Source organism: Halyomorpha halys, unplaced genomic scaffold, assembly GCF_000696795.3.
Source record: "Halyomorpha halys isolate HHAL.00 unplaced genomic scaffold, Hhal_1.1 Scaffold281.1, whole genome shotgun sequence".
Taxonomy (NCBI): domain Eukaryota; kingdom Metazoa; phylum Arthropoda; class Insecta; order Hemiptera; family Pentatomidae; genus Halyomorpha; species Halyomorpha halys.
Genome location: NW_027108453.1, coordinates 1,061,947 through 1,075,271, shown reverse-complemented (window position 1 = coordinate 1,075,271; position 13,325 = coordinate 1,061,947). Strand labels below are relative to the sequence as shown.

The 13,325-nt window shown below is 28.9% G+C and overlaps 1 protein-coding gene across 1 annotated transcript in view; it reads right to left on the bottom strand.

Moving 5' to 3' along the window:
• LOC136795615 (nucleolar and coiled-body phosphoprotein 1-like) overlaps positions 1–5,528 on the bottom strand; it is a 71,169-nt gene extending 65,641 nt beyond the window's left edge. Inside the window, exon 1 of the mRNA XM_067046774.1 lies at positions 5,403–5,528. Coding sequence (XP_066902875.1) covers positions 5,403–5,432 — 30 coding nt within the window. The 5' untranslated portion in view covers positions 5,433–5,528. The remainder of the gene's footprint in view (positions 1–5,402) is intronic.
• Between the last annotated feature and the right edge of the window lie 7,797 nt (positions 5,529–13,325).

Below are 13,325 nucleotides of genomic sequence, written 5' to 3'. Positions count from 1 at the left end.
GCACCCGGACCATATTCCTTTCATCTTCACACACGGTCAATCAATAATCTTCCAGTATATTCTATTTATTATTTAATTCGTTAATTAAATATATTATATTTGTTATTGCTATTATTTATTAAGTTAAATATATGTGATTAACTAGTATACTATACTCTAACTGTTTCTATAATAAATTTTTGTTAATAGATTGCAAATATTTATGGATGTAACATATTCATGTATGCGTAGTATGTTACTTTTAATATTCTATCATAAATAATATTTTGATTTGTATCTTGATCTTTGAACAATGTTTCTCGTTTTTTTGTACGCCGTACATTCAAGTATATATTATATTATAAATATATTTTAAGGATCTGGTCACCGCATTTGTATTCAATAATTAATGTAAAATTTCCCATTGAGTATTTCCCTATGCGTGCTTGTAATAATTATGTAATACTATAATATCATTATTATTAATATTATTGTTATGTCGTTTTGAGTTTAAATAAACTGATAAAAAGGTTTATTTGAAAATAACTAGTGGTTATGATTTTCGTCAATTATCACCGTTACTTCATTATATTGATGAACAGTATGAATTAACTATGTAAACTATAATACACATTTAAAAAAAATATTCTACCCCATTTTCACATCATAAATTTATAAAAAGCAGTATAAACCGCACATGTGGCGAAAATATAAAACTGTGATGCGAAATGACAATAAATAAACTCTCTGTTATGTCAACATTATTTTAAAGAATATTTAAAAACCTAGAAAATTAAATTTACGAAGTAATCGCGTTTTCCCTAAAGACAGATAGAGACTTTTCCTTGCGAACAATTAAACGCCAGTCCAATTAGAAAATCATCCAAAGAGAAGTTAGTCGATCATTTACTAAGATCATACAAATAGAGGTATTTTATGGGGTAAGGTGGAGGTGGGAATTTGTGTCTTTGTGGGAAAACGTGTTCTGAATTTAAATAAGAGACCTGACCAAACATTAATTAAGAAAACATTAGCATATGAATTTTGAGTGTTCGGTTTTTCTATTAAGTATAGGGCTCACACTCTACTTCCTGAATATTTATATTATAAAACTGGGCTGTACGTGCCTCTAACGTCTCACTCACCATCTAAAAAAATTAGTGATTCTCAAAAACGACAATGTCTGTAAAATAAAAATTATAAATGGTCGAAGCCCAGATATTATAGATGCGGAATATAAAAAATTATAATAAACTAATACAAAAAGCACTGCAGTAATTAAGCAACAAATTAAAAAAATGTTGGTACTTAACCACCTAAACTATTTTATTTTTACAGAGTTATCTTAAAATTTATGAATAATAATTTATTTAGAAAAGAAATAATATGTCTAAAAAATGTTAGAAAAAAATTTAATTTATCTAACCACCCTATTACAATGTAGTAGGTAAACGTACTTCATGCTATATGGTAACATATCTGTTCAATCGCTTACCAGAAAAACTAATAAATAAATCAACCACAAAGAAAACTAAAAAAGAAATATTTGACTGAGTACTTTCTTACTTATATATGATTCCCAATAACTGATTTTGATTCACCAAATAGCCATATTTGCCTGTATTTTTTCTTAACACCACATAATTATTCATTATATTACGGTTAGAATTAGCTATATATGTCTGTGATTAGTTGTAGATATTATTTATTTAGATATTACTTAATGTTTGATAAATGATATTACTATAATGTACAGTTGTAAATAGCAGTAAATAAATATTTAAAAAAAAAAAAGATATTACTAAAACCTTATTTTTATTCTCATTATTATATTTATTCACTAATACTAAATTTTCAGCATTATTATTCACTTCAAAGTCCTTTCAGTCATTTTTATTATTCTTATTTTGTATTTAATTTAATTTTATTTCTTTAATAATAATTATATATTTTTTACTTTATTTTCATATTAGTAATTTTTAATTGAATTATTATACTATATTCATATTGTACTGATCTTGGTAATAAATTGTAGTAGCCTCCACAACGCTCTATTAAAAAAATTGTGATTACTAAATTTCACTTATGTCAATCCTTTTTGTGTGTTATTTCTACCGACCGAAATTTGACCATATTTGATGTAATTTTCTAAATTTAAAAAAAAAAAGATTTTTTCCCTTCCAACTTTCAAATCCCATATTCGACCGCCTTCTGTCCTGCGAATTCCGGAAGAATAACAATTAAAAATTTCAAATAAGGTTTATATATTTTCTATATTTAATGTTTCAGATTTTCGTTTATACTTGTAAATGTGTATATTAGCAGACATTGTACCTTTTCATTTATTATTTTTAGTTTAATTGTATTTGATTTTTTATATTTTTTTTAATTTATTTATTATTTATTAATTTATTTTTATTATTATTATGCGATTTTTTTTTATTTATTATAAAAACTTAGTCACCTTATGTTTTATGATATGATATATGGTTTTATTTTATTTGTTCTAATTTTATTTTATATATTCTCTTATTATTGTTGATCATTTTTATCTTTTCAAATCCATTATATTTTATGACGTTTTATAATTTTCTTTTTCTTTTTTATTTTAGTCTAAGGCTCTAAAGCCTAATTTTGGCACTTGTAATATTATTACAAAAGGGATATATAAATAATATTATTATTAATTTTTTTTTTAATTAGTATTATTAATTTGGTAAATAGAAAAGGAAAAACCATTTTTTGATTGCGTGGTTCATATGAGATAAGGGCAATTAGTCTGCAAAAGAAAGACATTTTAAATAAATTGTGACAATTCAATGATTAAAGTTGTCTCCTTTAAAATGGCCTAAGGTCCGAAACGTTGGAAATTTCAAAATGAAAAGTTGAGAGTTAATTTCAATCATTAAAGTTGGTGTTATTGTTAATATAAACCACTCTCAAACAGTCAATGAATAATTATATAATAAATAGTTCTTTAATGACCTGAAAACTATACATCTCCTGAAAGATTATAGCCCCTAATATGAAAGATAATAAAATTATTTCCAATATAAAGCTAAAGTTATCTAAATTGGATGTACCAAAATTATTAATGATTCGGATTTTTGATCCATATTTATTTTGTTAACATTTTGAGAGCAGGTCTTCGTGGAAACCTATTTGTCTTATCTTAACACATAAAAGAATTAACTCACTGACTTATTGGACACTGTATCTTAAAAGCGACAGTAATAACGAAACTGAAATAATTTATGGTGCTTCTCCTAATGTGCAATAAAACTGAATTCCAAAAAAGTCGTACTTAAAACGGTTTTGAAAAAAATATTTCTTGTACGTAAACAATAATTTGTGAATAACTCTAAAACTAAACGTGACCTGAAATATTGTAATAATTCATTTGAAAGTCAATAAAATTCTCTATATCACAAAATCTAAATCATCTAAATCCGATCACTATTCAAAGAGAATTGGACTTTGTATCCATGCGTTTTTGTCAATATTCTGACCGAGTTATTACGGAAAAGCATTTCTTATGTATCTTCTTAAAATTTAAAAGAACAGATATCACTCTCTCAATAAATTATTGATTAAGGTATATCAAAAATGAAAATACCTATAAAGTTGCAATTATTAACGGCAGTACGTTTTATGGTAGAGGTGTGAAATGAGGCTGGGTTTCAAAAAATTCGGACTTATAAAATTGTTTTAAAAAAATATATTTCTAATATCAAGGAAAGGGTGATTAAAAAGTTCTATGAATTATAGATATTTTTTATTATTATAGCAATAGCTAAAATAAACCTACATGTTATAAAATAACATATGTTATATAAAGAGACGCGATCATTCCTCCCTATGGCTTTTAAGTCCACTAATAACAAGATTTTGCACGTTTTGAGCTTTTTTTTGCACAAAATTTCTTGGGGTAAATTTTGATTTTTGTTGCATAAAATTAACGCTTTGAAATTAAAAGAGAGTTTCACTACGCTAATCAAAAAAATATTATGTTGAGTATTGCTAATTATTTTAGACAAATTATGAAAATATTAAAAAAAAAGTGAATAAAATTTGTTCATCAATATCACTTAATAATTATATAATTTTTAATTGAATAAATATAAAAAAGTATAGACCCGTTACAATATGTAAATAATACTATTATTCCATTTTTTTTTTTAATATTTACTCCTTCTTAACGGAAACCTCAATTGTCTATGGCGACTGAGTGTATTAACACTGAAATGATATAAGAAACAATCAACATAAATTCGATTTTGAAAATACAATAATTCTGCATAAATAAAATAATACATTCCAAAGAAAAATGTTACATAATTCACTTATGTATCACAAAATATTAATTTTACAGTGAATTTTAAAACGGACACGAGAAATTTGAACCAACACTGTATTGAAATTTTAAGCAAAATTAATTTATGAATAATATGGTTATATTGTATATTAATATTTACAATTAACTTTAATTTGAATTTTAATAATAAAAGAAATAAGAATTTTGACCAAAATACATTTTGAAATAAATCACTTATATGCCTGATTGTTAGGAAGGTTAAAAATATATGATAAGAGATTGATAGTGTTAAATTAAATTTTAATTAAAAGTTTTGAAAATTATTGGAAAATTGACAAAATAGGTAATCAAACACAAGCTTATTAATAAATTAATTTTATTTTATTGTTTCATTGGGTGATTTGACCTGGGCAGAATGCCTAAAAAAAGTTTTTAAACTGAGATGTAATTTTTTTTGTTTTTAAACTAAGGCGTAAATTATTTTTTAAGTTATGTTAATTTATTTGTAATAATATTTGTTAAAATTGTTAAAAATGAATTTATAATAAAAGTTGTTATTTGATAAATTTTCTCTGAGGATGGCGGAGTTTGCAGAAACGTAGGACATTTAAGCAAATAATAAACAGTGATTAGGGAATTAACTTGGATACAAATTATTTTATTTAAACAAAAAAACGAGTTCCATCACAGTGAAAAGATTATAGACAAAGGTAACTTCTATATAATGAACAAAATTATCTTGCCCGTGGGTGTCAGTTAGATAGAAGTTTCACAACATATATAAAAATTTAAAAAAAACAGATTATGTTGGGAATTTGCAAGTATAATCTTAGCAAAGTTTTTACACAACAGAACATATTTTCTAAGACTTTTGATGGGGACTGTACCCTCTACGATAAAAAGGTCGATCGTCGTGATGTGCCCTCGTGAGAATTTCGATATCGGATCCGCTGATAAGCCGTTGATATATATATACATATATGATAGGACATTGTACAGTTCTAAACAACCTCGTTTTTATTGTCGGTTTGATCCGCTGTGGGATGACGTCGAACACTACCACATGTCTTCCCCACTGTCACAAATAAGACACAATTTTGCTACTCACATAAGAAGTGTAGGGTAGATGCGAGCTCATGGTGGCACACTACTACTCTCTGCCCATCCGAGTATATTTAGAACGCCTTCAGGGCGCAAGGCATTTGGCCTCTCTTCAGCCCAGCTAATTCAAATCGGCTTTCCCCGAGTGTACTTGTCTGCGTCTGGAGATGCCAAACTGAACAGTGCCTCCTCTCGGGAGTAATGGAACAAATCCGGACCTCCGAATCCTCAGGCACTTTAAGAAACCGAGTCCTTCAAATTTGCGATTTTATTTTCTGAAAAAAAGTCTATTATTTAATGTGATTTACAACTGTACAAATATTAAATACAATAATTAAATATGTTGTATGTTTCATTTACACTTAAAAATCTTGGGAAGGAACCGCCCATTGGTGATACTTCAAGTATTAATTTAAATTAGAAGGTCCCGTGGCCATCTTCTTTTCAGACGCCTCGGAGGATTATCAGGGATTGTTAAGGATGAAAGATTAAGAATTAATGGGTTAGCATGGGTAAGGAGTTTGGAATGAAAAGACGCATATCTGTTTTGGGCCAAATCTGCAACGAATGGGATGTTACGGTCTTTGTGGATGAGTTTATTTGTAACGTAATTAGGAGCGTCAAGGATTTTGGATTGTAAGGATTGGATTCGGGAGGAATATGATGGTTTGGTAGAGCCCCAGAGCTCAATTCCATATGTCCAAATTAGTCTGATTATCGTAGTGTATACTAATTTTTTGTTGTGAATGGGAAGTTTAGAGCCTTTAGAAGAAATATAAATCAAAGTACAAACTAAGAGATGGAAAAAGGGAGATAAGAAGAAAATCACGAATAAAGAAAGAAAATAAACAAGACAGAAAACTTACCTTTTTTGACAAAAGTCAAAGTCAGAGTGAACTGTTTGTATTAGGAGGACTGGGGATTGGCAGTTAAGTACGTTACATTTTAAAATCATTTTTATAAAAAAATTTAAATTAAAATTTAAAAATATTTTTTAAAAAATTCTAAAAAAGAATTTATCATTAGATAGCAATGCAAAAATAAATTAAAGATACAATAGTTACAGCAGTAGATCAGTTTGAAAGAAACAAATAAATAAGTTTAAAAAACTAATATATAAATTTAAAAAATAAAGAGGAAGTTAAAAGAAATGAATAAATACGTTAAAAACAAATAAACAGGTTTTTACAAAAAACAGTTAAAAAGCTTTAAAAAAATGAAAATGAATGAACTCAGAGCTAATTCCGATGCAGGTGATGATGTATGATGCACAGGGAGTTCAAAATAATATTTTCCACCACGATAGCTTGTTTCCAGATACTAACACCAAGTACTTCTAAAAATCTTCTTATTTTGTTTGGTATTATTATTAGTATTAGATCCAAACCAGAAGCCTCTCATGGTCGACTCTTTCTCTCCGAAGGTCTCCAGGGATTCTTCTTTAAGGAAAGGGATGTATTTTTCATAACTGTTTACAGCTAGCACACTTCAAAGTGCGATCACTTAAACAACCGCCTTCAGACTGCACTGAGTCTAAGTCGTTTTTCATAGTGAACAATTTTTGTTTTCGATTTTTTCAAAAAGTTATGAATAGCAAGAATGAAAAAAAAGCTGTTCTGATGGTTCATTAATTAGGAATTAATTAAAATTATTATTTTACTAAACTTGCTATTTGACGACAAACTCGTAAAGCTAGAAACAACAGTTTACGACGACATCATTAATTAATAAATTAAATAAGTTCCTATTCCAAGGATAAAAATAATGGATGCTAATAAAACGTAAAATAATAATGATTGACAGTGATAAGAAAGAAAAAAAATTTGTAATAAACAAAATTAATATTGTCATAACAAATAAATAACTAAAATGTTCATTATTTCTATTGTTCATTTAAATTTATTAAGGCCTCAATTAGATTTAGATCTAAATATAGAAAAATTAATAATAATTAAGGTTATTATTATTTCTCCGTAAATTGTTTTTATTTAATTTGCTCCTTTTATTAAAAAAATTCACCAAATCCTGTTCAGTGGTTTTAAGGGAGAGAAACAAAACAGTTAGTTATAGGTCTTTTTTAAATATAAACTTGAACATTATTGAAAAACATATTTTTCTCTAATTCTTAAGATATGTAGCATTTTTCTCATCGATTTAAAGTTTTGACCCTGACTTTGGACTTAACGTTAAATTGGAGAATTTATGACAAGCTAAAGCTAGCAAAAATTAAAAGCTATAAGCTTAAAAACAGGAAAATAACAGAAGCTATACACATAACTAAAAACATTGAACATGGAATTAATTTTAAGACTGATACTAATAATTTAATTGCACACTACATAGGTATCATAAATCAATTAGAAACATAATTAGTAAATCATGTGGATAGTATTATGTTGCATAATAGTATTTTAGAAATGATGTAGTGTCACTGTGTTCAAATAAAGAATTAATTAGAACTTTTATCTTTGTAATGAATAGAGGTAGAAAAATTTTGCATGGAGGTAATTCATTAGTTATCAACATTATCAGGATAACCAAAATTGGAGTGAATGTAGAGAGAGGCGCCTTTACTCGTTTGCCAAACTACAGCGAATTCGCGCATGGGCAAGTTGGTTTGAATTTGTGACCGAAGCGTTCAGTGTCGGTTTTTGGGCACAAATCAAAGGTCAGCTAGTGCTGCGTCCACACGTTTGTATTCAGTTAGAATTGTTTTAGAATCGCCAACAGATAAATATTTGTGATCTTCGAGTTTTAATGAGTTTCTCCAATCTTCAGATTTAATAATTACTCTAGTTTAAGATTGTATATTTTAAAATCCTATCGATTAGGTATAAATACATTTTTTTAAATCTTGTTAATTAACTTAAGCGGTTTATTTTTGATTCAACGTAGACCTAATATAAATTTATAAAGACATTATATGTCTAGATAATTAAATTAACAAGTTTCTGATAAAACGTTTAGAACAAAGGTAGAATTTCTAGGTTATGTACTACCATTTCTATGATTTTTATCATCTACCACCATTTAGATGATTGTTCATTTGTATAACGTAAAACGAATGTAATAGCCGAAAAAAGTCAGAAGAACATACAAACGTGTGAATAAGACGTTTGTTGCCTCCTCCGTTAACCAAGCATTTTTACAAAACTTCGATTTGCGGGTAAGAGGCAAACTCGCAGATCCCATAAATATGTTTTTTCCGGCCAAGACTCCGATTGGAGTCCTATACTGCCTAGCCATGGTTGGAGGTCAAGTTTTTCATTTTGTGTGATTGCCACTCAAAGAAAAAAGTAAACGCACTAGGCTGGATTCGAACTGGCACCGCCAGCAATTTTATTTTGGTAAGACTGAGCCTAACCAACTGAGCTACGGGCGGCCCAAAGACCCGTCATAACACTAATGATTATTTAAAAAGTTTCTCCTTATTTTATATATATAATTAGTAATTTTAGTATTAGTAGACAACAATAATGATTATTGAGATGTTGTTATTAAGAAAACTAAATAAGGAGATTAGATTGATTTATAAAATTTGAAACCATAGAAAATGGCAATGTTAAGATATTATGAAATTGATTAAGACCAAAACAAAATATGTCATTCATGGCAGGAACAGAGATAATTCCAACGATCAAAATAGGGAGTAACCATTTGGATAAGTGAACAGGCTGAAATATTTTGGATGTTCAACAGCTAAATAGAACGAAATTGAAGAGGTAATAAAGGCAAGGTCAACTGTGGGAGATGTCTGTCATTTTTTAGTCGCAAAATTCGTTTGCACCTACGATTCTAGTTTCGACGATAAAGGACAACATCGGTTATCGAACATTAGGATTATTTAAGCCTTATTATTATTTAATTCAAAGAGGATTCGTCAAATATAAACTTTGGGCAAAATGCAAATTATCAAATCAAATATTTGAGCCTTTAGTAGGAAGCCATGACATAACAAATGTTTCTTTACTTCTATATTTGCTGAAGGTCATGCGTTGTTCTTGTTCGTATTACTAGGTCATCCACTTTTTTTTTGTATTCATCAATATCGTCTTTTGTTTTTGTCGTTTATAAGAAATTCTTTAGAGCATTATAACCTAGTTTTCGATTCAACGATTAAAAATTAATAATTGGGAATGTAGAAATTATTGTTAATAAAATAATTATTGGTACATGGAGTCTTTCGAGAAAAACATATTTATGTAGATTGATTAATCATTATTTTAAAGAACAGTAGTCTGTATTAATTTTTACCAGTGAAGAAATTATCAAACCTTACAAACTGATTAACTCCCAAATTTGTTATTTAAAAAGAATTGGTACAGTTGTCGTAATAATAAATTATTTTGTTATAATTTCTTAGTTTTCTTTTAATAATCCATTAGTCAAATACAAACACAAAGTGAGATAAATGTTCAATATAGAAAAAAGAATCCATTAAAACAGGTTCTAAATTATACAGTAGAATCAAGTTCTACCTACAAAGATGATATGTGAACTTAAACAAGAATTGAAATATCTTTGAATGGGATAATCTCACAAGAACCTTCAATGCATGATTAAGAACGCTAATTTAGGGGACTAAAAAACACAAGGTCAAAACACTTATGATGTAATTGTAGGGCGCCAAATTCTAAGCATATCGCTTGTATCTATCTGTTCACCACTAATCAAATTATCAATAATTGTTGACCATTTGCCTTTCTTATTTTTTTTTTGTTAGAGAATCAATCTCATATCTCATTAAAACTTTTTAAAATATATATAAATTTGTATGTTGGGTACCCAGATCAGGAAAGTTATCAGAAATGCCTAACAGACTAAAATTTAGGGAAACAAATCGTAAACAAAGTATACACGAAATTCCACCATTTTGGGAGAATAATCCATAAAGATATTTTTGACTAGTTGACTGTTTTAGCTCTTCTTATATCTGTGGCTTGTAGCACCAGCAACCATGGGCACATTGGGTTGATGTCAGGGGATATTGCGAAACGGGGTGAAGACTACATCGGGATTACATTTGAAGTGTGGACTGAGAAAATAGATTTTACTGGAAATGGGAAACGATCTGAATCCGTCTAATGTACGTAGTCCCGCAAAGCTTTTTTGAGTCCGTTAGCCATTATGTCAGTTAGTAATCCTCAGTCTAGACTAAGCCCGGTTATGTCTGCCACCTTTGAGGGTGGCCTGTTGGTGTCAGTGTATTTAATAGTTGGTTAGTGCAGCACTGGAAGCCATCAAAGATGCCTCCTCGATATGAATTTAGTCACTTTCGACAGTTCATGAATCGTGTGTAGACTTACATAAGTCTTCGATCGTTGAAGTGAAGTATGCGGTGCGTCTGAGCATACTGTTCTGAAACTGACGGAGTTTCCTAGTCGTAGGTGTTACACTACGGAGCATCTTTGCTAACCATAGAACTTTTTTCTAAAATTCATTTCTAAGCTCTTTGAACAGTTGTATGTTTCACAATATGTCTCAGGGTACTACCCTGAAACTGTTGAAGATGGACCATAGAAACTTTTTTTTTATTTGGAAGCCCCATGGGCGTGTAGCTGTTGATATCAGGGAATAGTTTTAAAAGTGATTTTAAAACTAAATTGAGGTTTCAGGAACGAGGATGTTCAGTACACATGTTTTTGTAGTATAAAAAAATATATATAGTTACTGGCGTTTGAGAACATTGTTTATTCTTACACGTAAAACCTTTTAGAGACAACAGTACTTTATATAAAAATTAGAAGATTACAATAATCGATATATGTTGTTTTTGTGGCTCCCAGTCACAAATATATTCCTCTTTTTTCTTCCTTTCTTTACCAATTATAATGGGAGGTATAATAAAATGTTTAATTGATTGTGACGTCAGTATCTGCACGGTTAATAACGTACTTGTACCTGGATTAAGATAAGACACTATTCGTTGTACATTGAACAAGTATCAGTAGTCTTCTTTTCAACAGAAGTTTAAGATGTGTTCAATCCCCACTCTTATAATTGTTTTCGTTAAATTTTTCCTTCCTCATTCCTCATTCTCCAGCTTACTGAGATGTTGAGAGACTTATGTATGGTATTTATTATGAAAACCAGAACCACTGTAGAAATTAATGTAATTCAAGTTATATCGATTATATAATGAACAGAGGCGGAGATGCATAATTAACTATAAAAAAAAAATTACATAAAGTACAGGACTAGCTCTTACGTACATTTATATTTTATCTATATAATAAAGTGTAGATATCTGTAATCGACATTGTCGGTACTATAGAATTCCTGTCCCATTTCCATGACAAAATTAATTAAATAGAAAATTTATGACTAAAGTTTAAATAATATTAACAATAGCTTGGTGAGCATAAATAAATTATTAATTTAATTTAAGTCGGAATGTCATTCATCATTCATAGGCCAGAATGAAGTGATGACTTGAATTCTGAAGACGACAGTCTTACTGACGCTTAATTCTAAATGAGATATCAAACAGTAAAGGTCTTGTACAATGCCTCTTTCGATTCTTAATATACAAAACGTTAGGACATTATTTTGGAATTTCCTTGTGAGAAATAAGTGAAACAAACTATATGAACGAAGCATTCGTGACCTCCAATTTTTAATGATCAGATTTCAAAATTAATTCCGTAATCCATCACTATTGATCCATCAGATCAGTCATAAAGTCCAGCTTAGGTTGTAATTTAGACTAACCGTATATAAGATCCCTTAAGAACGGAACTCCCGACTAATATTTTTACAAAAATGGAATATATATAGTATTTATTCTAAAACTAAACCACCCAAGTCGAATAAATCAGATTTCTAAAATCTCTTTACCTGTGTTTTCTTGTTGCAATGTGAAAAATATGTTATAAAATAAAGTGATAAGAAAAGTGACAAATAAATTACAGAATGAAGATATCAGAAACCCTAAAGAATGTGTCAATGTCGCATTGGAGTAGCTAAACATTTAATTTGAAGTTAGGCGACCATTCCATATGTTCCATATATTAGTATTATTTTCAGTTGGATCATGTATTGATAAGGCTTTGTATACTTTCTAGAAACAGTAGGTGTTTTTAAAAGGTTTCAAAAAGAATAGAAAAGTCATATTGGGCATACGCCTGGCGGTTAGGTAATATTTCTGAATAATGTTGGAAAATACTCTTAGCAGTTTGTTACGTTCAGACCCCAATTTACAAAGGAACCAACTAGGCATTTGCCCAGAGCGCCAGTTTTTAAGAAGCGTGTGATTATGAGATGCGAAAAAATAGGATATGAAACTAACTATTGGAATAAGCTTAAAAAATACAAGACCTAAGACAAAATACTTCAAAAATAGATTTAAAACTCGTTCAACTACAACTTTTATTTTACAAACGGTAAATTGAAACATTCGTATCACACTGCAGCAACCATTTCTTAAATTAAAAACAAACAACTACGTCTTTAGAAAACTTTAATATTTAGCTTAATGTATGGGTTTAAAACTGATAAGGAATGAGCTTGAATTCGTAAAATTTTATAATGATAAAGGAGGGGGGATTGGGTTCGCCACCCCGAATGCGAGCAATCGCAAACCGGAGCCTGATTGCAGCACAAGTCTTTTTTTTCAGCATATCCTTAAAAGTCAGCCAGAGCTCACATTAAATTTCTAGGAATCAGTAAATGTCAACAGCGTTCACTTACAGATAGAGAGATATAATTTAAATGAGTCACCAAATTGTTTCATAATTATTACTAAATTGTTGATCGCCAAACGAAAGATTTTCAATTTAGATTGAAATTATTAAAAAACATTGATTGGAATCTAGAATAAGATTTACTTCATTTCTAAGAAATCATTCAAGAAACGTACTTCTATAACGAATTTATGTATTTATGATTTTCTAAAAAGGAATAAATTTATTGATAAGATTTTCACAAAATT